General features: G+C 36.6%; 1 protein-coding gene across 1 annotated transcript in view; it reads right to left on the reverse strand.

The window, feature by feature from the left end:
• Window positions 1-812: 812 nt before the first annotated feature.
• ELP2 (elongator acetyltransferase complex subunit 2) overlaps window positions 813-26,075 on the reverse strand; it is a 38,044-nt gene continuing 12,781 nt past the window's right edge. Inside the window, exons 7-22 of the mRNA XM_035318435.1 lie at window positions 24,783-24,849; window positions 23,729-23,863; window positions 22,714-22,809; window positions 20,744-20,844; window positions 19,424-19,555; window positions 18,783-18,932; window positions 15,977-16,165; window positions 13,798-13,867; window positions 12,188-12,283; window positions 12,001-12,058; window positions 6,831-6,903; window positions 6,236-6,422; window positions 4,514-4,635; window positions 3,863-4,005; window positions 3,207-3,320; window positions 813-2,244 (exon numbers count right to left, since the gene is read on the reverse strand). Coding sequence (XP_035174326.1) covers window positions 2,088-2,244; window positions 3,207-3,320; window positions 3,863-4,005; window positions 4,514-4,635; window positions 6,236-6,422; window positions 6,831-6,903; window positions 12,001-12,058; window positions 12,188-12,283; window positions 13,798-13,867; window positions 15,977-16,165; window positions 18,783-18,932; window positions 19,424-19,555; window positions 20,744-20,844; window positions 22,714-22,809; window positions 23,729-23,863; window positions 24,783-24,849 — 1,890 coding nt within the window. The 3' untranslated portion in view covers window positions 813-2,087. The remainder of the gene's footprint in view (window positions 2,245-3,206; window positions 3,321-3,862; window positions 4,006-4,513; window positions 4,636-6,235; window positions 6,423-6,830; window positions 6,904-12,000; window positions 12,059-12,187; window positions 12,284-13,797; window positions 13,868-15,976; window positions 16,166-18,782; window positions 18,933-19,423; window positions 19,556-20,743; window positions 20,845-22,713; window positions 22,810-23,728; window positions 23,864-24,782; window positions 24,850-26,075) is intronic.

Below are 26,075 nucleotides of genomic sequence, written 5' to 3' on the forward strand. Positions count from 1 at the left end.
GCCCAATGTTATCCCCCAAATGATCTCTAAAATTACACCGACTTTTCCTTTGTATCACACTTATGTTGATCCAAATAATTTTCTGGTATGAGCTGAGATAATTAAATCAGTGTCTGACCGAGATGCTAATCTACATTCTGGTTTAAGAAGACTACAGTTGATTTACTGAGAAGATAAAGGTATACATAAAAGTCAAACCAACTAAATGTAGAGTAAAATGATAATGTAAACAAAGATAGCTGTACTTTTTAAAAAAATCATGTGCAAGTCTTCTGACAACCTCTAACAACTGTAAATAAAAAGTTTCTGTTACAAACAGTTAAACTGTGGAGATGAAGTCTGATCTGACACATTTAAAGTTGGAAAAATGAGGTATAATACTCTGATATGAAGAGTATCAAAAATCCACAGGTGTAATAGGATGGTTTACTAAATCATGTAATAGCTGGTGCTTGTTTAACAACAACATCGGTATAGGTAAAAACAGTTTGTTTAATGACAGCACAAAATACAAGTGAGGGACAGTAATATTATGTTTCACTTTTCCCTGTGGGCATGAGAAGCCTCATGGCAAGACATAACTAGTATTGAAAATTATTATCTAGTATTATCATCAAATTCAAGTATCAACTGTAAGATACTGAACTACAATTGTGACAAAGTTCCATTTTTGGCAACATTATGAAGCCTCATGAATAGTAAGTTATATCTTGCTTTTGTCAGGATAAAGTCTATGTTTAAGAATTCTTTGACAAGATACATTATTCAAATGTTTAAAGTACACGTGTCAAGGAAGTACTGGATACCACAAATAAAATGAATATAGCAAAGCATCTTTATTAAGGTGTAGGGCTTTAATGCACCTAAGACATTTTAAAGAATTGCTTTTTTTAAATACTGAAAAACAGAATTGAAAATAAAAAGCTAAAATATAAAACCCCTTAAAACATAAATTATAATTATTCTGAAAAGAGTTTGGCCCACACTGTATTCTTTAGCTAAGGATACAACACAGTAAAACACAATTCCAATTTATTTCTGCACTACCAGTTTGGGTAGCAATTGGTTCTAGAACAAGTATCATTTCAATCCCAAAGTTTAACTAATTTCTAATTAGACTTTGGAATCAGAGACAGACATGTTGAGGACAAGGCATCCTTTTTGAAGTACTCACCATCTATCATCATTCTATGCTATTTACAGTACAATTAGACTGTTAAGTTAACCTGCTCTGCCTCTCAACAGAACTTTCAAAAGCCACGAAGAGTCAGTAGACGAGCCAGGAAGCGTTAGTAGAAAAAAATACAAGGAACAGTTGCCACCTTTCAGCTCATGCCAACTAATATTTGTAAGCTTTTCCAGCCCAAACTGTAGAGGAAGCAAAGAAAGAGGTGGCTCTTCGATAGCAGTCTGCATGGGAAAGGTTCAACATTACACAGAGGAGATGGAAGATCTAAGTTGCCTGTGAGTTAGGCTTTAAGCCCCACTGGATAGGAAAAACAAACAAGCAGACCACTCCAAGCATAAAGACAATCTACTCCTTCTAAAGCAGGAGTAGGCTGGTCTAAGAGTTGGACCAGCACTGTAATAAATAGTGAAAAGAAGGCCATCGAAGAAAGCTGCCTAGCTCTTACTTCTGTTTAACTACAGATGCTTAAACACAGTGTCAGCACTGGCAGGCTAACCAACAGTTGCGTTTAATAGGAATATGGTGTTCAGAACAATTCAGTACTCTACTTATAACCCCAAGCACAGAAGAACCCAAGTACTAGCAGCTTCCCATCAACCTCAGAGTCACAGTGAACACAACCATCTCATTATTGTTCTTCTGTGCTCTAGCCCACCTTCCCTCTCTGAGTTCCAGGATATTCACCAATCAAATTATATAAAATAATTCACATTCCTGGAACTACAAAATTAGAAAAATATTTGGCATTTTAAACAACCATGAAAAATGCTTTAATAAGTTATATTGCAGATGTTTCATTTTACATGGCAGAAAACAGAATTCAAAAATCAATATGGTTAAACGAAGTTGAAATAAAATGTTGTGAACCCATTTTGCACAGACAGGCCTGCTGTTTTTTCTAAAGAGCAAATCTGTTGACGTTGAATATTTTAACACAGTGATCAGCTCCACAACTTGCAAGCTGCAACCATTCGCTGTTTTTCTGATCATTATGTCCAGCTCTGCCCTCATGATGTCTCCAACACAAACGTTTCACAGCAAGAGCATGACTTTGGCTGCAACAAAAAGAAATCCATACATAAATGCAAAATGTCAAGCACAGTTGGGTATGTGACTGTAAACATCAACATTTATATAATTAGTACTCTTAACACTACCGACTGAGAAAAAACTGACTTGTGACAACCAGCGGGTATTAAGTTCTTAAAATAAGTAGGGCCTTGAACACCAGTGACATTTTATCCTCTCACTCATCAATAATTTAAACAGCTATTGATTTCAAGTTTTACCACATTAAGCTGCAGGTCTAGTATCTCATTTATTGAGATATGAAGATTTCTGGCTTTTTGTCTGCAACTTCCTGTCATTTGGTGTTTCTTTTGAATTCACTTCAAGTACACACAGGCCAAAGTAACCATCAACTTTCATTTCTGGTACCATCAATGCCAGATGCTAAAAAGAATCTAGGAAAATGCTCCAAATGAAATATTCAAAGTCTCTCCGCTGAGATTTTCTCTAGCTGTCACCATAGCAGCACCACATATAGCTTAACATTCCCTTGGTTTCTGCTAGAAACTACTCAAGAAAACTTTCTATCATCCACTCCAAAATGCTTTACTGATGTACGTAGACAGTGAATCTTTCCCCCTTCAGTGTTTTCTATCATCTGATTTTACGGTTAACAACGTGTTTTTTTTTTAAACGCAGCTTTAAGCCAACAAAACGGTAATAATATTTCTCAGACCAGGTACATAGCATGAAGTATTTTGGAGTTTAACTTCCCTCCTTCTGTGTTTCATGTTTTTTGTTTTATGTTTTTTGTTTGTTTGTTTTTCTTCTGGGTTTTGATAAAAACATCTGTAGGCTTTCAGAGATCAGCTTTTTCCTAGAAGGCTAACAAATTCTGATATAAAAATAAAGCAGTTTCATATCATTTTATGATATAAGAACAGAATTCCAGTGCTATCAGTATCAATAGGAATACTTCCTTGCTGCTAAGTTACTTCAAAAGACATACCTGTTATCTATCTCAATGCACTTAGTCCAATCAGCTAGTGCTGGTTCTTGCCCACTCTGCTTCCATGTGTACAAGATAATCTTCCCATTCTCTAAGCCTACTGCAACAATATACCTATCAAGAGAACAAATACATTATTTCTAAGGGATTACAGTAGGCAGTTCAGCAAGGCTAGCTCTAATGCAAGCTAGAAAGACCTAGCACTCAAAGACGGTGTGTTGCACCTTGCCCTACAAGTCAGTACAGAGTTTTTCATGAAAAAAAAGTTTAAATCAGAGCTTCTTCATAAAAATGAACAAAGCAGAAACCTGCAAAATGTATTTGGTTAGAATAAAAAAAAATAAATGCAACGCACATAATGAGGTTATTACAGCATCAGACCAGTCAATATTGTAAGAGTGAATGTATTTCAGATGCATTAGCACTTCCCCCTTGCACTCCCCTCCCTTTCTTGTTACACTGTTTGGAGAAATTACCATGTACCTGAGCAAGGCTAGGAAAGAAGAAAGGAAAGTTAATTCTGCCAAAAAACGGTCAAAATATTTGACAGTTAAATTTTAGGAGCTGTTTAGTCACTGAAAATTGACTAAAGGGAGAAAAACTTGAATACTAATTTCAAGTTAAATGTAAAATGGCATTATAGAAAACAGCAATACCTTCCATCAGGAGTGAGCACGCGGCTGATACTAACTGCAGTAACAGAATCCCTGGTATCCAATACTGTTGAACACGGCTTGATTGAATCCAGCATACTCCCTTCAGCAGTCAGAGATAAATCGCACTGGCCCCAGATAATGACCTGTTAGAAAAAGAATCATCTAGGAAGTTCCTCTTTATTCTTTTTGTAAATGCATTCACAAAGGGATTAAGGAATTACGTAGTTAAAATGCTCTCGGAGCACTGAACAAAGGAGATGACCACTAAAACAGTCAAAAATCTCTGTCTACGAAAATCCAGCTTTTAGAAAGTCTGTTGCATTGTATTAAATACACTAATAACAAACACAGATTCCACTACAATAAAAAAATAAAGAAAAACTTAGGTAGAATCCCATAAGAGTTATGTGACATGCTTATCTTACTGTGTGAAGTTAAGACGGGAGAAAGTCCAACTGACAGACCGTTGTCTTGTACATACATATTCAAGCACTTTATTTAGCATATGAAAATCTCCATGATCTCTGTGGCAATACACACTACAAGCTTTTTGTGTTTATAAATTACAAGCCCATGAGAACATAGCATTTCCTAACCTAACATATATTTTAAATAATTCTGCATTTTTAAAATTCCTTTTATATTAATTACCTTTTTGTCTCGACTGCCAGTAACAAAATACTTGCTATCTGGTGTCCAATCACAGGACCAAATGATTCGACTGTGAACAGCTGTATTTTTGTCTGTGTACGCACAGCAACTGAAAACTGGGCCTGGAATAAAACAGAGAGAGGAAAAAACCCTTGCTTCAACTACTTTGTTTATTAAAAGTAACTGTTACCCTCACTTACTATAGTGAGAACTGCAGGAATAGTTGGACATTATTCCACTCATCTTTAAAGCAATTTGGAGTACACTTATCATGCAACTATAATTATTACCCGTTTAAGACCACACCAGTCAGCCCTGATTGTGCGAAAACGGTGGGAACAGTATCTTTTACACACTTACCTGCTTCAAAAGAAATGAATTCCAAGCATAAGACATTGATGTTCTTTGGACGATTTTAGTAAGAACACTGACTTCAAAAGCCTTAGTATAGAGTAACTTTTACCATGTGCACACATACACCCCAATCTCATTACAGTTACTATTTACTGGTAAAGCCCTGAGAACTTAAATCATAATGATCCAATCCTAATCTGCTCCCAAAGAGGCTGCCATTTCACTATAGGTACAATCAGGCAATAAATCTGATTAGCAGATCACTAAATAGGAAAGCTTTTCCTAAATAGAAAGGACTGTCATTTTGGAACACAGATGTTGAATAACCACTTGTTGGGATGACAATAGAAGCAGCTTTGCTTTATACTTATAACAATGTTCTTTGTAGATAGAAAAGTTATCAATGAACAGATGAAAAGAGGGTTTCCTCTACTTACTTCTGATATCAATTTGTACTCCTTAACCCAAAACATTGTTCAACTACTGTGAACAATATGCCAGGCTTTAGAATAGAAGCCTGAATAGAACAGAAATCTCAAGCCAGAACACAACGAGACACAGTCTGATGGGGCCAAAACTCATTGCCAAGTCTCTAGAAAAACTCTACAGAGCTCAGTAACCTTATAAGAGCCCAGTAGTGTTTATGCGCTACCAAGTCAACAGGGCAATGATAATTTTTTAAGCACAAGCATCTGTTCAAGGAATCCACTGAAGTGTTCAATAGCAACCTCCTCATGATTTTACAAGGCTAAAAATCTTAATGACGAAGTAAATGGAATCTTTACTGTCTGCTCTGTTTTACAGACAGAGCCAGCCCTAGTCAAATTAATCAATTGTGTAGGATTACCAGAAACCCACACCAAAGACAGAAATTAATCCTGTCAAGGGTCTCAAAGTGTCATGCTCTGCAAAAAGGGATAAGGCAGTGCTATGCAGGACACCAGTATAATTATGAATCTTCCAGCCTAGCCTGCACAGAACACCAAGGCAAAGGTTTTGCATGGTAGAATATCAGTTCGAAATTCAGACATCACGCTCTGGAATGTATACGTGATTTCAGTAAATCAGAGGTGTACAATCACAAGCAGAAGGCAGGAGGACAAACAGCAGACTTCATTATGTCCATCAATTAAACATCATTTACTGCCTGATTATATCCTTTTCTACATTTTCTAGCGTTTCTATACACCATTAATTGCAGTTCCAAAAACCACAGGAACTTATACCACTATTAATTCTTAAAAGTTGTAAGGAAAATGTCCTTTTTTTTTTTTTTTTTTTACCAAGTTTCTTTCAAATATTTTTAGCCAAAAATGGTGAACAAATGTCAGAGTCTTCAAATTAATATATCCATTTCACATATCTTACCTGACTCTGGTGAGTCCTGTTTCCTCCAGAGTGACCAATTCCTGTCTCTAGAAACTGCTAATAAAAATTGGTCATTAGGAGAAAACGCCAGCTGAGTTACAGTCAGATTGTGAAATGACAAACTCTGTACTTTCTTCCAAGAAGTAGTGCTCCACAAAATAATTGCTGCATGTTCTTTTTTGGAAGCCTTTGAAAAAATATCAGTGAGAATTAAAGAAAGCAAATATAAAAAATCACACGTCTCAACATACTAAAATATTAAGGGGCTTACTTTAAGGCTTACAATGGAGTTGGAGTGTTTCTTCTGCAAATTTTGTTTCACTACCTTCTATCAGAGTTGACAATGTATCATTAAAAATGTTTTGTATCTACATTTGTTAAAATTCATCTTACTAATATCTTCAAATGAACTACATATCATTTATGAATAATACAATTTCTGTATTCACTCTCGCCTTTACAAGTAAACTGTTATTTACACAAAATCTTTCACATTCAGAGCAGATTCAGCTCAGGCTGAATTCTGACACCTGCTCTGTCAGCCCAAGAAATATGGCAGCACTTTTCACTAGATGGTGCTAGAATCTTTTCTTACCTTACATGCCGATGCGACTATAGTGTTTGAATTATTGCAAGCAACACAAAAAATTTCATATCCATGTCCATATCTGAAATAAATGTGAAAAGATATTTAACACATCACAGTCACATTTGTAATATGCACCAAGGTTTTTAGGTTAATTTCAATCCCTTTGCAAAAGAGAAAGGTATAAACCAGAAGCATCACACCACTTTCTGTACTGCATCCGAAATAATTCCTAATAATGCTCTGCATTCAATTTAAAACATCTACATAAATTCTTTCATGCTTAGGAACAATCTCTCCAGCCCATTCCACAGTCCTAAAGCGCCAGCAATGCAGACACTACTGCAACGATTAACAAAGCAGACTAAGACAGCATTTAATGTATTCTTATTTTCTTGTAAAGCAATTTTAACACTTCTGATAAAAATCAGAAGCCACATATTTGAAGATTACAAAATCTATACACCACAGACACTCAGCTAAAGGATGCGTGCTCTGTGAAATACTGAACAATTTCTCAATTAGAGGACAAAAATCATATCAGAAGAAGGAAGAGAACTGTAAAAAAAGAAAGATCTTTACACAAATTCTCTTGGAACATCACATATTTGGGTTGGGGTTTAACTAATAAACAGAAAAACAACACAGGCTAACATAAATTGCAATTAGTCACAAAACAGGCTAAAAGCAGAATAAAATTGGAAGTATCTAGAAACAGTAAAAAAAAATTAGCTAAATACCAGTTCCTACAGAAAACGTAAAGAACCAGTTCCTACAGAAAACGTACAGAAAACCAGTTCCTACAAATGTAAATGACATTTGTACGTGGTCAGCCTCACATGGAGTCTCCTCCCTCTTTTCTAGCTTTTCCAGCACCATTCTTGAACAAAGATGACTTAAGGACACTGTTTTCAGTGTCATCAAGTACAGAGGCACCAGAACCTGGTTATTTCTCCTCATGGCCTTATGCTCAGAGATTGATTGTTACTTCTGCACAGGCAGCAATCAAGTAGGCTAGACTTCCTCTGCCTGGAGAATATGACAGGGGTAACAAAGCTCATCTGCAAAAAACACAAGGGTTGGATGGGAAAACAAGTTTTTGTTGTTTTTTTTTTCTACTACCAAAAATAGCTAGGAGGATTCTTCACACTTGCTGACCTCTGTGAGGCAAGGTATCAAGAGAGTTGCAATTTTACATTGGTTCAAGCAAGCCTACAAAAGATTATGGAAGAGAAAACAAGCGAGTGTTGTTGAAACAAAACAAAAATGCATATTCAGCTTGAGAAGCTCCTGGACTGAAAACAGCTAGGCTGGGAGAACACTCCAGAGAACAACTTTTGTTTGGGTGGCTGCTTACGTGCAGTTGTCCTCTCCTTCTTCAGAAGACAGTGTAAGAAGCGTTCTTACACCCCTGCAAACAGCATCTCTTACTGCCACTGTCTTTACTGGAGATAACACTATATAGGCTTTTGGTCTGACCTATGGTAGTCCTGCTCGTGTGACTTTGCAAAAAGATGTTATCTTAGGTCTTATTTTCTTTTAAGGAGAAAGATTAGATTTTAATGCCTCTATTTAACAAGAGCAAAGTGGTGTGCAGAAGCTCAAAATGTTATTGTTAAATGCTCTGCAGTACTACATTACATGAGATAAAAGCAAAGCAACTGTGGACTTGTTTCACAAGTTATTCCACGGCTTATTTTTCCTTCACTGACTTTCATTGAAAGTATACTTTTCATGGAATAAATTTTTTTTCTGTTCAAGGAACCAGACTTTCAATGGTTTTCAATACACAGTAGCCTCCAGAAATCTGCCTTAAAGGTAAGCATTATGTTAAAACTCCTACTGGTGGCAGGGTGAGAGGAAGAAGCACGTAACTTCATCATTATAAGACACAATCAGATTTGCAAATTAACATTCCAATTAAGCACAGCCACCCGTCCCTCTCCCCCCAGACAGCCTGGACATGGTTACTCTTCATAAAAAGGCAGTGCATGCCCAAACTTCAGACAGAAGTGTGGGAGTCTGTCTGTAGGATGTATCCAGCAGCTACTCTTCTGGACTCTGTTCAACAGATACAGACAGTAATTTGTCATTTAAACAGATGGCTGTTTTGGCTGCAAGTAAAATCCCATGAACATCAATCCCATGTAACGATGTCTTTGCAACGCTGCTGACCAAGGAAGTCATTCTGAGAACTGTCCACCTCTGTAGAGCTAAATCAGAACAGAGTTGTCTCCTAAGCCTTGAGGGCAGAACCCTGTAAACCGGGGGAAGAGATGAAAAGGAAGAGAGGAGAGGAAGGAGCCTCCCACTGCTACAATGGTTGGACATCATCAGCTACATCTTCACTCCCCCAGACCAATCCCCAAAGCTTAAAGCAACGCTGTGAACAAGTGACAGTTTGCGCCATTTAGTTTCACGCAATCCCTAGAAGGCTGAAGGCGATACAACCCCCACCCCCAAGTAAATACATAAATAACAAACTGAACTATAACATGCATCTCTAAAAGCAGGGACTCGTTTCAGAGATCACCAAAGTGTGACTTCATTAAAGACGAAGATTGCAAGTACAGAAGCCCTGGTACAACCCCTTCTTCCGCCCCCACGCATTCAATCTGATCTCTCCCTTACGTAACGCAGCACAAAAAAGCTTCAGAATGGAGAGAGAAGCAACTGCATGAATGAAAAATGAAGTGACATTTCCAGCCACAAGCGATTTTGCCCTAGCAATGTGTAATTCATAATGTTTTTTATGCACAGGTAAGTTGACTGGACATTCAAAGTTTCCAGACAAGTGATTACAGTAATTTTCTAGTGTTGAAAAGGATCTCTCAAGACTTCCAAGTGTATTATACGAGATGTACATACTGCATATAAACACTCCATGGTAATTTTCCAAGCGGATAAAGATTAGCATACTCTCACAGGATTTATCATATTTTTATTTTAAAGTTATCAGATTATGCAAAAAAATTCATCAAGTTCTTCATACTAAAACCCACTCAACCAGTTATCAACACCAAACACTAATCCTTCAGAATCTGGTGTTGAGTTATAGCTGGGAATACACAAATGTCAATAACAAACAAGCTATTTTTAGCAAGTCAGTTCCTCATGCTGTTTTTCTGCTGCTATGGCAACTTGAAATCTGCATTATGTGGTTTCGTGTTACTTCTTTCAAGATTATCCTGAGGAAAAAAAATTGAAAGTATAAAGCCACTCTACATCTCGTTTCCTTTGAACAAAGGAATTGCTATCATTAGCAATTTCTCTAAAAACAGAGGAAAAACTGCTCAGATAAGTCACCTGAAGACAATCATAAAATATGAGATATTTTACTGAATGGAGAATAGAAGAGTTGATAGCCAGTATTCCTCTAACAGAGTATCAAGGATTAACACCATATTAGATGTTCAGAACTGTCAAAGGCAAATGAAGAAAAATTTGCCTTTTTCACTACTTATGTAAGTGGCCACAGCATGCACAGGAGAAGCATTTAATAGAACAATTGCTAATTACAAAATGTACAGATACAGTCTAATTCTGGCCAGCTTCCCTGGCAGTAGAAGATTTTAAAAGCATTCAAAGAAGATTACATGCCCAGTTGAAGGTAAAGTTGACCTCCTACAAAATCTCCTACTCGATCAAATGAAAGCAACTTACATACTGTCATCCCGTCTCTCCCCCCCCTCCCCATTTTTTTTTTTAATTTCCCTTCCAGAGAAAGTCATAAAACTGGTAATGCACAAACGTAAATGTAGTTATCAGCAAAGGGTCAACATTTTCATTTCTGCCTGAGACCACTGTTTCAGGAGATTCACATAAGTAAACCTGTAAGAGCTTGAAATGATTTTATGTTTCTGTGCTGTAGAATCAAGATCAGAAATAAGAATGCCGCCCAATACATATAAATATTCAGTTTCTTATTCATGTCTCTGCTTCCAGAGCAGCATTGTTAACTAAGCTCACTTAAAGCAGTCTTGCAAAAGCTGCAGTTGAAAAACCTTTTTGCAATATCTTCTCCAGTTCCTCTCACCTCCCTAGCACTGCCACTTGCAACCATGCTGAGAAGTTCAAAGAACTGATATGAGCAACAGCCAGACAAGAAAAAAAAATTGATTAAGCCGGTAAAGGTTAGAGGCAGCAACACATAGCTAAAACCAACTCTTCTGGTTGAAGCCTGCAAGTATGAGAACTTTGTAGACTGCAATTCATGTTACTGAGACCCTGAATGAACAAACAGGTTACAAATCTTCCATTGCAAATTGTTATGAAATCACTACTTAAGGTGAATCTCAGAACAGAAGAAACAAAACACAGTAGAATAATTGTAAAACCATGACACCTCAAAACAATTATTGGCATGACCTATTATCTTTGCAATCCATAACCTACCCTGCCAGCATTCAATACCCAAACTAGGTCTGTAAACATCTCACTCAACATTTACCACTTTGCTCCACCACTAGCCACAACACCTGTCTCAGCTGCTGCTTCCACCTATTGCACCTTACAACTCTGTCAGCCTTTAAGGGAAAACCACTTATTTGATACTTCAACCTTTAGCTGTGGCAGTACATCCATACCAGAAAGACAGACTTGATCTGCAAAGTCTGCCATGAAGCAGAAAGAAGCAGAAAATTCCTTACACTGTGAGACCTTCAGTATGGGCAAGGTTTTAAGTAGATGCACTGAGCAGACAGACATAAACCAAGGTTACACAGTGCAAAGAGCCTATCATATTCCAGAGCACAGATAAGACCACAGAAATGTGTAACAGCTCCCTATAGCAGACTAGAGCAATTACTGTTATCTTGGTACAAGGAGGGAAAAACAGGGATCTGTGCCCTACACAGACCTCCAAAAGACAAAAACCCAAAAGGGACAAAAGTCAGATCATTACAAATTCTAAAGAAGAATAGCTTTGTGCTAAAACATGAAAAAATTCACGTGTACAAACCAGTGAAACACAGTTTTAAGACACACAACTCCCTAACTGCAATTTTCTTCAATTTCTTAACTTTTTCATGCATGTATTTATTTAACAAGGTATACACTGTATGAAGTCAAATCAGGTAGTAAGTCAGGCAGAGTTGTAAAAACTGACCAGATCAAATTAATGTTACAATAGTTTTCTACGAAAAAAAAAAAAAAAAATTAAAAAGAAAAGAAAACTTACAACTTCTGAATTTCAGGCCACAAGGTATTCTGCAGCAAGTGATCCTCTGGGGGAGGTTCTAAAAGACATTTGTATGACACGTTCAAAATTTGGTATGAGATAATCTAAAAACAGCTAAATAATGCTTCAAAGCTAACATCCAATGAATCTCATTCTCTACTTCATAAAATCTAAATTAATCTCATACCTGTAAGGATCAAAGGTTGAAAATAAATCTCAGGATACTGATTAGAAACGGTATTAAAAGCTTCTTCATCCTCAGCTGGTTGAACAGGCATATCTCCTATTCAAAACAAGGACTTTATTAGCTATAGAGAACATTTGACACAATGGAAAATATAAGCACATATTACACAAGTGAAAACCCTCTGTAGAATCTAGTTATTTTAATGGACATGAGACTGAGAAGACAAAAAATATATATTAAAATAACACCCTTTGGACCAATTTGAGTATGGGACTGAGCTCTCCATTGGCACAGTCTCTTTTAGAGATTCCTGAAGAGATTTTGATATATCTGAAAGAATCAGTCACTTGGGGCTGAAACTGTGCTTCCCAAAGTTAAAACTTTTTCCTTCTGCACTAGAAAATTTTAAGCAAAAATCTCAGACACAAATGAAGAATTTCCGGGTTTCATATAGACACTTACATGAAAAGCAATACTTGTAGAAGTCTCTATACAGTGTGCAAACTTCAGCAAAACTGCCAAGAACTTAGCCTTTAGCTTTAGGCAAAAGTACTAAAAGTAACTGAAATTACTCAGTTATGTTAAAATTCATCTCTGTCCTTCTCTTTGAAAGTATTATTTAAGAAAAAGATACAAAGGCAGGGAATAGTGCCTTTTTGCCAAAAGCACATTTTAAATACAGTATTTTTAAAAAATCAAGTATAGAGAATTCAGCAGAACAGAGATCATCCTATCCATCCTGCTTTCTCCACTTGAAAAAAAATACATCAGCATTTATCTAATTTGAGATCATCATTCACCATTAAGATTCCTCTGCAGGGTAAACAGGAACAGAGTTATAAGGCACTTTAACCTAAGCCGTCAATGATGACAGCATTTGGTAGACACTAACAGACAATAGAGGAAAATTTGTCAGGTTTTCTATTTATAGTGCTACTGCTGGATGTGCCGCATGAAATCAGTTGAAATTAGTTATTGTATGTGTGAAGATACTCTAGAAGATGGAACTTTTATTTCCCTCTGTCAGTGGAAGGATTGAAAGAGGTGAAAGAGCAAAAAAAGACAGGTTTTGCCAAATTACGTTTTATGAATTACTTCGCGTACAACAAAGCCACTTCTCATCTAGGGGATAGGGAGAAGCATGGAGAAAACAGAACAGCAGGTTGGGGATTCCAGACTCTTCCAAGTCCATCTCAGGAGGGCAATCAGCCCCAGTGCCTGGGTATGAAACCCATCCAGATCAGTTGACAAGGTGCTCTTGGGAGCACTGTACAGACTCAGTGGGGTTACTCCCTCTAGGGTGTGGGACCCGGTACTGGAGGTAGGGAATGAGCATTTGGGGGTTGCACAAGACTTATTATGGCACATTTAGGGGAGGAACAAAAAGCAGATAAAGGGACAATTCAAGGAAGGATTCTCACTTGTGCTGTTTTTGTTAAGCACCAGATTTAGGTGCTGTCAGACAAACACATTGCACAATTTTACTTCTAGCTTCTAAACTTGTAGTCAAGCTCACAATGATAGACCTAACAAAAAGACAAACACTAAAGTAATTATTTTAAAAACTTTACACATGAAGCATCGTCATGATTATTTCTCATTAACCGTACCTTCAAAAACAGCTTTATTGGATAAACCCAAAGCTGGCACAGTTGCACCTTCTGGAAGATCAGATGATTGCTGAATTAAAAAAAAAACAGAGAGGTTTCACAGATTGTCATATAGGATTGAGTTTTAAAGGGCACAGGTTAACGAATCCCTGTGATAATAACAGAGATTTTTCTGTAGAGAAGTAAAGGGGAGGCACTTTGAAATGCTCCCAGACAAAATGAAGAATGATACTCCTCAAAAAAAGTAAAAAAGGGAAAAAAAAAAATCTTTCTCTAAGGCATCAGCATAAGAGTTTGGCCATCAAGCATGCATCTTCATTCCTACTTAAAGGTTTTCTACCACAATTTAATTTATCCTAGAACGCACATGATAAGCACTCAACTGAGAGCACTGCAGTTTTAAATGCAGTAAGATTTGGCACAGTCTGCTCTGACGTGAAATAAGAAGGAAGCATTGGACAGAACGGAAACGTGGACAGAGGGTGAGTGTCTCTGCTCATAACTTCAAACACAATCCAGCACATAACAGATGTGGCTGGAACACGTGCCCATTTAGAGAAGCCAAGAGGAAAGACAAATAATCAGAAAATATTTCCATAAAGATGTGGTAGAAAAACTCAGAATCAGAAAGGGTAAATAAGATTGAGGCCCTTTGTGTAGAGATGGAAAAGGGTTTGATCTAACAGCTATAAAACCCCTTTGTACAAGGGTCTGGAAAGTTCAAAGACTGTTTTACATAACTGGATTTATAATTTAACTGTCAGATTAAAAAAAAAAAAAAACAAAAAAAAAAAACAACAATGCTATTTATTTATATGCTCATAATTTGATGAGACAATGTGTGATACAAACATAGCAGTCTGAGGCTTCTAAAACAACAGTGCTTCTTCATTACAACCCAAGCTATAATACAAGTCCATGGATTTAAACTGAATAAAATCCTATTCAACTGTTTTGAATATAAAGTTAGTTTTCCTGGTTTTAAGTAACTTTTTGGAGGGGGGAATGCACATGAGCTAAATTAAGAAAAAGCTTATGCACTAACGAAAAAAAAGCATTCACATAAAATTATTTAAATTAAGCTATTTAAACGGATCTGTATCATTAGAGCTCGTAAAGCCTTCCTCTTTAAACAAAGTCCATCTGAAGTACTTTGTGATATCATAGATCAAAAATAGCAGTCAGAGGAAGAGCTGATAAGGAAAGTCTACATAAAAGTAAAATAATGATACCTGCCAGCATTATAAAAGAACAATGTTATTTTCACGTCATTAACACAAATGCTTACAAAGACTTACGGAATTAAAGCAATAAATAGCTACTTATGTAACTTCTTGCTATCAGAAATGAAGAGATTTCTTTCCCAGATATTCAATTGTTAAATGAAATGGAAGGGCTAATCCATCAACAAGCAGCTACCCAGAAAACATTTGCTTTTGAGACAGAATTGCAAAGAGCATGCAAGGCACTGAACAGGGGTAGCTACCCTGAATAAGGGCTGCTCTACAAAAAAAAAACAGAGAAAACCAAAATTAGATCTTAAAGTGAATGGGTAGCAAACAAAGGATGGCAATGCTGCAGACATATCTTTCCACAGAGTAGGAAACCATATTTATCTACAAACAGCTATAGACCTAAGAACTGAAATCTAAAGGACTCACAAGAAAATTTACACAGTCAAGAAGAAATAAAGCAAAATATTTATTTATAGTAACTAACAACAGTGCTGAAAGCTTTATGCTTTTTTTAATCAGATGCTTGGAAATAAAAAACAACACATAACCACACAACAATAATTACATCTAGACAAGTCTACTACACCCTTAAATTAAGGAGAAGTACATTTCCAGGCTTTATTGTTTTCAAATCAGCAATTGCATACAGTAGTCTACTTGGGCTGATTTCATAAAAAAAAAAATTACCAATGGTCTTTACAATCTTCAGACATTGGGCCTTGCTTTGTTTCAAAGACAACCTGTTTTATAAGACAGCACCATAAAAATACATTTCAAATAACATACAGGAAGCCAATAGAAGTGAAAGGAGAAATAGAGTTAAGTTTCAGAACCATTAAAAGCATTTTTATGGAATTTCGTGCAATTTGATGTTTTCTAAAGCACTGTTTTTTATCTATATAGAAGAGAGTTGCCTTCATTTTGTATTGCTGTAAAACACTTACCTGGGAGTACAGCTTCTCCATTGGAATACCAGTGATGTTACTGAAATTTTCTATAAAATTCTTGGGAGCACGAAAAACTCGAAGCACTTTTTCATCTGCTCCTGATACAAACTGAAACCGGCCAATCATTGCCAGACAACGCATATCATACCCGTGTACTTGAGGCCTTGCAATTTCATGCCAGGTTACCTAAACAAACAGAAATGCAGTTAAAATACAATTCTTGACCAGAGAAGCAGCAAGATTTTGAGTTGCAAAAAGTACTAATACTACTTGCTGACTTTATCAATGTAAATAGAAAAGTTAATAACAACCTTCTACTGATGTATGTACACATACATCAGTTAAATTTCATTCTTCCATTAAACAATTCTTATAATTAGTAAATGGTGTCCCTGCCCAGGTACTCCAAGGCATTTTCTTACCTTTCTTACTAAAAACCAAGCAAGAATATTAGATTTTTAGAAAAAAAAAAAAAATATATATATATATATATATATATGTAAATAGTTTATTCTACACATGAAAAAAAATGGTTCTTCATGAAAGGATTTTTAGGAAGTATTATGTGCTGCTACTTATATGCGGTATTTCAGTTGGAACAACACAGTGTGCACTTCAGAATTAATTCTAGTTCTGCTAGTTGTTATTCAATTTGAATTACTTTATATTACTTCAGAATCAAAGTGTTTGAAAAACTGCAGTAAATACAGGATTTACATTATGCTAGATATACAAACATAAGGAAAGGCATTATGTTTACAGTAAACTGCCTATACCACACTAAAATTTCATTTGAGTTCATTTTTAAACTTCCCATGCCACTTGAATGGAGTATTTGAGAGAACCTACAAAATCTCATTCTTCACAAGAGTGTGATTTGATTAAAAAAAATAACAGTACAATAACCCTTCTTCCCCTTCACTACGTGTATCTTCACATATTTTAGAACACAGCACAGAATAGGAATGAAACAAACAGGAGAAAACAAAAAACAAACAAACAAAAAAAAAGACACCAAAACCATGGGAGAGTTGCTGAAGTTGTACAATAAACTTCATCCAGAAAAATCCTCGTAGAAGTTTGCATGACAAACTGAAGCTAGCTGTTATCCCTTATTTCTGGTATGTGAACCCAGTACAGCATCAGAACTGGAATTAAGAAAGGATAATAATTCTCATTTAACTCTCAGATACTGAGCTTTATTACTAACTTCTCATAGGTATCTGAACCATTCATTGTATCTTAAGACAAACATCAGGTGTTGCCTATTGCAATTTTTTTCAAATGCTGAACTCTGTATGGTAAAGAAACGGAGGCATTTTAAAAGCTTACATTATCTCATGTTCCATTCCCCTTCAAATGACCCATTTCTACCTCAACCTTTCACCTCACTCCACCTACAGGATACTAGAGTTTTTTCCCAGATCCTATGATGCAAAGTGTTGGCTCTACCTGGCTTTTCACATCGTCTATCCAGCCAGAAGGCTGCTCTTTGTCAGAACGGGAAGGGGAAGTAAAATAATTCAGTCCACTTAGGTATGAAGACTACCATCACTCTGCTACATTAGTTGATTATTTTAAAAAAAAAAAAACAGGGGCAGCAGGAACAGCTGCACAAGTAAATCATATAAATCTCAGTTCTTTCTGATAAAAATGTATCAAACAGTACACATAATGAAAAGTGGTACTTTAGTAGGTTACAGAGGATGTGCTATCAGTAACTGTTTTGAATGCTGCCAACTTCCAAAATGTGCTAGTTCTGGACTAGCTTCCGTATGTCAAATCCAACATACTATCATTTCCACAGAGGTGTTGCACCCTCCAGGTTGGAGATTAGGGGAAGAGGCAGGGAAGGAAATTGAAGATGCCCTTCCTACAAACACAATGCAAAGCTTAGAACTTGAGCCGGGTTTGCTACCACTTATGTGTGGCCTAGAAGTAAATCGAGGAACTGGTGCCAAATTCACTCTTCCCTGAACCATAAGACAGCCTGTGCTGTTCTACACTCCAGAAGCTTTGCTAAGGCAGTTGTAATAGCTACCCTTTACTTTCCCCAGCTAATAGCACAGCTTGCACAGTGACTTCAATCATTCTAGTTTGGGGCAGTTGCCTAAAGGGAACATTAGTACAATCTTGCCAGAAAAAAGAGCTGTACTTCTAGACTACCAAAATGCATGACCAACCAGAAAAAGGAAGTTCTGCATTCCCAGACAGGGTTTACCACATTAAACTTTAGACTTCTTTTGTAACATACAGTTGTTTAAGAATAGCTGTTCCTGAACAGTTGCATACATAGGTGCCAAATGCAGTTCAGTGGCAGGCAATCATTCTGATAAAACAGTAACATTCATAAACAAAATACTGTAGAAAAATCCAGTGAGAGATTTGCTTAGATTAAACATGTGGGAAAAAAAAAAAAGAAAAAAAAAAGTATCTTTATGATTCCCTGCCACAATGCTAAGCCAAATGTTTAATGAGGGCAATAAATGTTTACTAGAATCAGGCAGGTATTCCTCCTCTTGCCTTATTGCAGAAGTTGGTTTTTAAAAGCCTACAGAACACTAACTGAAGGTAATCCAGAAGTGAACTCAAGATTAAACAGCAGTCAAATCATGTGAAACTAAAACTTGCCACTAGTATTTTTAAAGTGAAAACACATACTGAATGACCAAACCAAACATTTACACAAGCAGTTTTGAAGAGATCATGGCTTAGGGAAATTTGAGGTAAGAGTTATACTTGTTCCAAACTCAGGACAGGAAAAACCTCTATAACAACCCCACAAAGTCTTTGAAGACCATACCTCTGTCTCATGTTTCTTTTTCCATGGAGCAAATAGTCTAGTAGTTTGATCAGATCCAACACTGATGATAAATTCTCCTTCTGGATCCCACTTTACATCCTCTACACTGTTAAAATGTCCTGAAATCACAACATCTGGAGTCCATTCTTTCTATAAAAATTAAAGAAGCCAAAGAAGCAAAAAGTTTTCAGTTGACTGATTAGCATATTCTAACCTAAATAAGTAACAAAAAGCTCATTGGGAAAGAAATAAACAGAACATATGAAAACAGCAAATACTTCTAATAGAACTCAGAGTGCCTACAAGGACACAAATGCCGATTCCCTGCTCCAGTTTAGAATAAATTAGCGTTACTGGTTTAGATGCTATTTCTGAGCAAAGCAAAACTACAGATGTGCTCAGTTTACTCCACCAACTTCGTGGTTGTTGCAAGAAGGCATAAGATTTAGAATCTGGGTAATTCCAACCTCCCTTCTATGCAGGAGTGAGGCTCCTGCAGAATGATGTATTCAGAGGATGGACATTTCTATTATTAATTTTAAGCTGCACTGTTACATTTGATATTTTCTGTTAACAATACAAGTCAACTGAAATGACAAATGTAATTTTTTAAGCACTAACAATAATAAATAATAATGTACCTTATTAACCGAAGACTGTTTCCAAAGGTGAAATGCTCCATGAAAAGCATGAGCAATGATCATTGAACCATCTGGACTAAACTGGCAGTCAAAAAATCCAAGGGTATTGCCCCCTACTTCACCTACCCGCACCTGAATTAATGAACAAGTGAGATATCCATGAAAATAGCCATCAGTTCATATAAACTCACCTTAATCTCTTGAGATGAAGATTTAGTTATAGGCAAGAGTTTACATTATACAATATTCTTCACATGTATTTTGTGTAACAGCAAAGCTGAGCACTAAAGTATCAAGGGAATTAAAGCTGCATGCCACTGCTGCACACAGTCTCCCTTCATAAACATCTCGGGAGGGGGATCTTGCTCAGTCTGAGATCTAATCAATGCAAATGGAATCTAAAAAGAAAGTAACGACTCACAAGCTTTACAGCACAACTGCTTTTTAGAAGCTTGTAAATTTAGGCACAAACACAAACAACAAATAGATTCTCTGTATGATCACTCTATTATGAACTAACTCATACTTCAAGTAGAAAGGCACAAGGACTTTTCAATGGAACTGGGAAAAATTACATCCACTACTCTAATTCTCTTCTTTCCCTCGAGAGAGTATTAAAACTTTATTTGTGACCAGAAGTCATAACCAATGGTTGGCATAACCCAACACAAGCAAATTCAGCTGAAATACTGCTATATGTTTTTAGTTAATCTGCTTTTCCAAAGACATCTACCAAAGCATTAAATCAATCTGTTTGTACTACTTGTTTATTTAAGGTGATCCACATTAGAACAGCATTCAAAATAATACAGTGAAATATGAGCATCCAGCTCAAATGGAAGAAAAACCTCATGTCACAACCCATGAACAAGTTACTGTGAATAAAACAAGGCTTGTGAATTCTGTGTCAGCTGCTCTGGAGAAACTGCTTCAATGCATGTTCCCACAAGGATTAACTATAAATATTTCAGGGTGGTTTCTTCCTCTTCTGTCTGAGTACACAGTGTGTGTTACTATATAGCACCTGACTTGTTATTCTGTGAATGACAGTTGAGCAGAAACTGTTGTCAGAATCTCCCCAGTATTGTAATAAGCAAGCAATAAAAATTATACTGCATCAAATCATTTTTGATAAACATAGTTTTACTTGCAACACAGTGTCAGAATGAGTATTCTGCAAGAAAAAAGTTTTTCTCTCCCTAAAAGAAAAATGCCTTTCTCTCCCAACATTTTATAGAGTTTGTGTTTCCTCCTCTATACGTATAATGCTGAAAAGCCACTTTTAATACAGCATATATTGTAAGGAAGACTGGCACTTGCCTGTTCTAGCCAAACTCCAGATTCCTTATCAGGTTCCCAGAGGATCACAGTTTTGTCCATTGAAGCAGACAATAACCTCATTGGTTGCTGTATGCTGCCACCTACAGTACAAGGAAAAAGATTACCCTACAACGTGAGAATGCTCGCTAAAAGAATTTGCTCATACTGAAATGCAAACATGCTAAGAAATCAGTTCAGCAGTGGGGACGTGCAATGCCACACTTTAATGCCACACTTTATAGGCCTTGCTTACTTACTAGGCCTTCATTAGGAGGTACTGAACTTTTTAAAACCGTAATCTTACAAATGAAGTGTAAAATACATACATGCGAACAACCATATTCTACTGTTTATTCACTCCAAACAGATGTTGGAAAAAATTCTATTCAGAAGAAAAGCTAGAGCTTCACAGAGAGACCACATAGAAGTCAGTTCTTTTCTTCACCTAAGTTCTTACCAGGAGATTTCCAGTTTAAAACAAAATAATCTCTATGCCAATACTCACTGTTTTTTTCAAATTCAGTGTTAGATTCACTAATGGATTTCAGTTGACTATAGCACCCTGCAGTAAATACAGCAGTAAGGACAGCTCCCAGAACTCAGTGAAACTTCCCAGGGAGCTAGATGGTTCACCATGCATTGGGGAAACACATAGGATAACTGTTGAGGAGCCCTTCAGAACAGAGACATCGGTGGGCATCTCCTGAGGCAGTACCTATTGTCAGCACCAGATCTCCTAGCTGCTGCACTGAGAAGTCGTAAGCAATGCCCTGAATCTGTCTCTCCACTCAGCCTGCCTCTATTGAACAAGAAAACCTATTCTGGGGAATGCAAGGTTGTGTAGGACCAGAACGCAAGCAGCTGTATGTATGTAAAAGATGGTGTAAGATACCTGGAAAGCTTCACCTCTAACATGACAAAGGTTTTTGGATTGCAATGTAAGATTTGCATGCCTATATTTTGCCTAAACCTTGACTTAAGAGGTAGAAATCTTGTATTGTCTTGTACTGGTGTACCCCTGTTTCCTCCCACCAAAAAAAAAGAAGGAAAAAAAAAGGGTGTGGTGGGGAGAACGGACTAAGCCAGCATTTCTAAAGCAAATGCCATGTCTTTCACTACAGCTATGTTACCATCCTAATTGCACTCTACTGTTCAAGTGCTGTATACGTACTGTCAAAGCTGTACTTTGTACTGGTAAAGTCACCTGCCATCACCAACTAAGACATCTCAGGAAGAAAAAACAAAAGGCAGCTTTGCCAATAACAATACACAAGGACCTTTTGATGATGCAAGCATATCAAGTCAAGAATCTCAATCCCTTACACACCAGGCAGACATGCACTAGCAAATCAGTACTGCAAACAAGGCTGTCAGAATTTAAGGATTTAAAAAGAAAAATAACAACTAGATCAAGATATAAAATTAAAGTAACTAAATAACAATTTTTCAACAAGAGTCAGTGTTAATGCCTTAAAGCTACATGCTAGCTAGAGAAAACTGATACTCAAGGAATTCCTGGTATGTTAAATTAATGCATGGAAGACTGGAGATTAATCTTCCAAATGTTGCTATTTGTTCCTTTGTAGTCCAAGAAAAAGAAAGGAGTGCTCTTGAGCTAATACTGACCTTCCAAAAAACATACATTTCAAATACATATATCAAGAGAAAATATTACAGCTATTAATTCAGTTACAAATTGAATTTTTTTATCCTCTAATAAATCAATTACAATGAGGCAAGTGGAATACTGCATCTTGCAACAGACTGAGCCTGTGCAGCATGAACAGCAGATGTGCTACTGGCATGTTCAGCCAAAATATCCATTTACCTATAAAACATTATTTTCAGAATTTAAACATTTTCGTAGTCCACGCTGACAAGTGAACATGCAAACGCAATGAAAAGACACATGACTTTAGTCATGCGTACAATGTTTAATATAACTGCTATGGTGTTTAGTACCCATTTACCTTTGGAAAAGGAAGGTTGCCAGTGGACTGCATACACCCAGTTTTCATGACCAGCCAACACAGACTCCAAAGTAACTGCGTATGTTGTACCAGTATCTAGCAGAAATCAGAGAAAAGCACATTTCTTTCTAAAAGCCAAGAAAAGAAACAGACCATTTCTGATACCTTCAGTGATAAAAGCAACTACTTTCATCATCTATCAGTATTTCAATAGCCTATTGACATTGAACAAGTCCTTGAAAACGTACTTTGCTGCAAGCCCTGCATACCATGTTGACACTAACAGGTCACCTATTGCCTCAAAGTGGTATCATAGAACTCCTGAAGAGGTCTCAAGGAATTTTGAAGTAAACTCTCTGACATCATCTCTGCCCATATTCTCAGACATATCTATATCTCCAAACGACTGTAAAAACAACGATCCATTAGAATTTGGAGAAAGTATCATGAGCACTTGTTACATGCATCATACAAACATCATTATATTATCTAAGTTGTCTAGTAATTTACCCCATTATGTCAAAACTGCAACCCTCTGACATTACAGTGCTCAAATAGTATGTTAAATGACCACAAAGTAAGTCTGCACATACTTACCTGTTGTCTCCAATCCTCTCCAAAGGTTTAAGTAACAGTGGTACCTCTTAATGCATTGAATTTAAAAGGAAGTAAGAAGTATGTTATTAAACTGGAGGAGAGCTGCCTAACAGCATACCTCCCACAGACAAATATATCTCCTGGCTACGTACTGCATTTGGAATATGCATAACAGTACAGGTTGATATTAAGCTCTCTCACTGCTTTACCATTTTTGTAATACATTGTTAACTTCATACAGCCGCTGCTTTAAAGTCCACTTTTTCTAACAGCTGAACAAAATAATGCAAACTGGTTTCTGATTCTTTTAATACAAGAAACAAAACAAATTAAATGTTAACCAGCTTGATAGCTCCCCCTGAAACCACTATCAGATACGCAAGAATCTATACATGAGAATTTTACAGCTGATACCTACCTTTAACAGTAAAAACATTTTCTTTCAGTCTTATGGAATAATCTTCAGTTTCTGAAGATTCCTTCGACTTCATACACACTTTCCAAATTCTTATCAAACAATCCTGAGCACAGCTTGCTAAGAATAGGTCTTCATCTATTTGGTTAAAAGCATGATAATAATTAAAGAGCCGTATTTTCATTGCAACCAATGCCATGACAAAACTTCTGTCTTTCTGAACCAGCATTATTCTCATTTTCCCCATTTTACACATACCATAAATACTGCTATTTTATTTCAACATCAACTTATTCTACCATTTCAAACTCTACACTTGTTTAGAACATACTGACTATGGACATTTCTCTGCCTAGATAGGGAAATGTCTTGTGGCAATACTATACATGAGCTTCCCTGCTATGGCCTTCACTCTCCCAGTTTCAACATCCACAATGAGTAACCTAATACTAATAAGAACTTCTTTAATACATTTCTTTCTTCAGGACTGTAACAACCTCTAATGCTTTCTATTTTATTTTTGCCATTGCAATAAATATTTGATTAGTTAATGTCTGAATAGGTTCTCTTCTTAATCTCCTATTCTTACAAAAAAGAAAAAACATGGGAGGAAGAAGAAGAATACTTTCACTCTATTTTTACCCCTTTGAAGAAGCAGCAAACTATTTCTCATTCAGATATAGACACTGCTATACTGAGAAAGACAAGTTGCTAAAATTCCTATTTGTTTGCATTAGGCAGCAGTTATGTAAACACACTTGAAGCAAGCAAAATAAAATGAGGAATGCAAACACAAGTATGTTCTGTATCAATCTTACTGTAGTAAGATTGGTAATTTTGAGAACTGAAACATGGTTGCAGTATAGGTTCAAGAATTCTTGTTTTTAACAGGTCAAAGTTCTACCTTGATTTTTAATATTTATATCACCATTTCAGAAAAAAATAAATAAATACTCATTCACAAGAGCTACAGTGCATCAAAAACATCTGCTGGAGTGGTAAAATATCAGTAATGTTATTAAACCGGTATTCCACTTTATTTATCTTTCATACTGACCACACACTGCCCATTCAATGCCTCTTATCCAATCTTCATGGCCAGGGAGGATTAATGTTTTCTGAAACTGAACAGAATTTCCTGTTAGATCATAGAAATATACTTAGTTACCATGCACATACGGTCAATTAGCTTTGGATTTTGAGGTCTTTTATATTTACAGCTTTTATTATTTGAAATTGGAAAAATAACCTGTTACAAAAGATTGCAATGTAATGATAGGTTCTAAATAGGCCTTTCTGGTTTTGTCACCGTTGTGTAAACGTGTTACACTATGGCACTTCCCACATATGAGCAGGAAAGCACAAGATTTTAAGGAGCTGAATTTATTTTATTTTAGCTTTTTAAGTTAATCATGCTGACGGTGGTACACACAGTATAACAGAATTAAAAAATAACACAGTACATAATTTGTATTAGACAAAGTGGATGCAACTAATGAACACAGGTAATGAATACAGGTAAATGAATATAGGTAAAAATCAAGCATAAAAGGCTAGATGTGCCTTAATTTATTTCCATCGTTAATTTTTAATATGATACTGTTAAGAATTACTACTTAGAGGGCTAGAAATATTCCCTATGTTTCTTAAGTTTATTACTAAGTTTCAAAGGGTGTTATCTGCACTGTATCTGCAGTGTTACCTGAACTGTATCTGCATATGGAAACCTGTGTACGAACACAGGAACACAAACACAGTCTCTTTTGAGAAATTTCATTAGTAGTATGTTTTCACCTGTAACGTATGTAATACTACCACTTTACAGACTGGAGTGGTCTGTAACTGTTACTGGGCTGATATGTACCTCATGAAGTTCAACAAGGTAGAACTGCCAAGTCCTGCACCTGAGGAGGAACAACTCCAGGTACCAGCACATGCTGAAAGGAGCTGGAAGCCCTGGTGGGTGCCAAGTTGAACGTGATTCAGCGGTTTGCCCTTGCTGCTAAGAAGGCTAATGGCATTCTGGGCTGTATTAGGCAAAAAGTATAGCCAGCAGGTTGAAGGAAGTGATCCATCCCTTCTACTCAGTGCTGGTAAGGCCACATGTAGAATACTGTGACCAGTTCTGGGCTCCTCAGTACAACTGAGACATGGAGCTACTGGATAGAGTCCAGTGGTCACAAAAATGACAAAGGGACTGAAGCATCTCTCCCACGAGGAAAGTCTGAGACATCTGTTCAGTCAAAAAGGAAACTTAGAGGAATCTCATCAATATATACAAGTATCTGAAAGGAGGGTGCAAAGAGGATGGTGACAGGCTCTTTTCAGTGGTGTCCAGTGACAGGACAAT

Source organism: Oxyura jamaicensis, chromosome 2 (genome assembly GCF_011077185.1).
Source record: "Oxyura jamaicensis isolate SHBP4307 breed ruddy duck chromosome 2, BPBGC_Ojam_1.0, whole genome shotgun sequence".
Lineage (NCBI taxonomy): Eukaryota > Metazoa > Chordata > Aves > Anseriformes > Anatidae > Oxyura > Oxyura jamaicensis.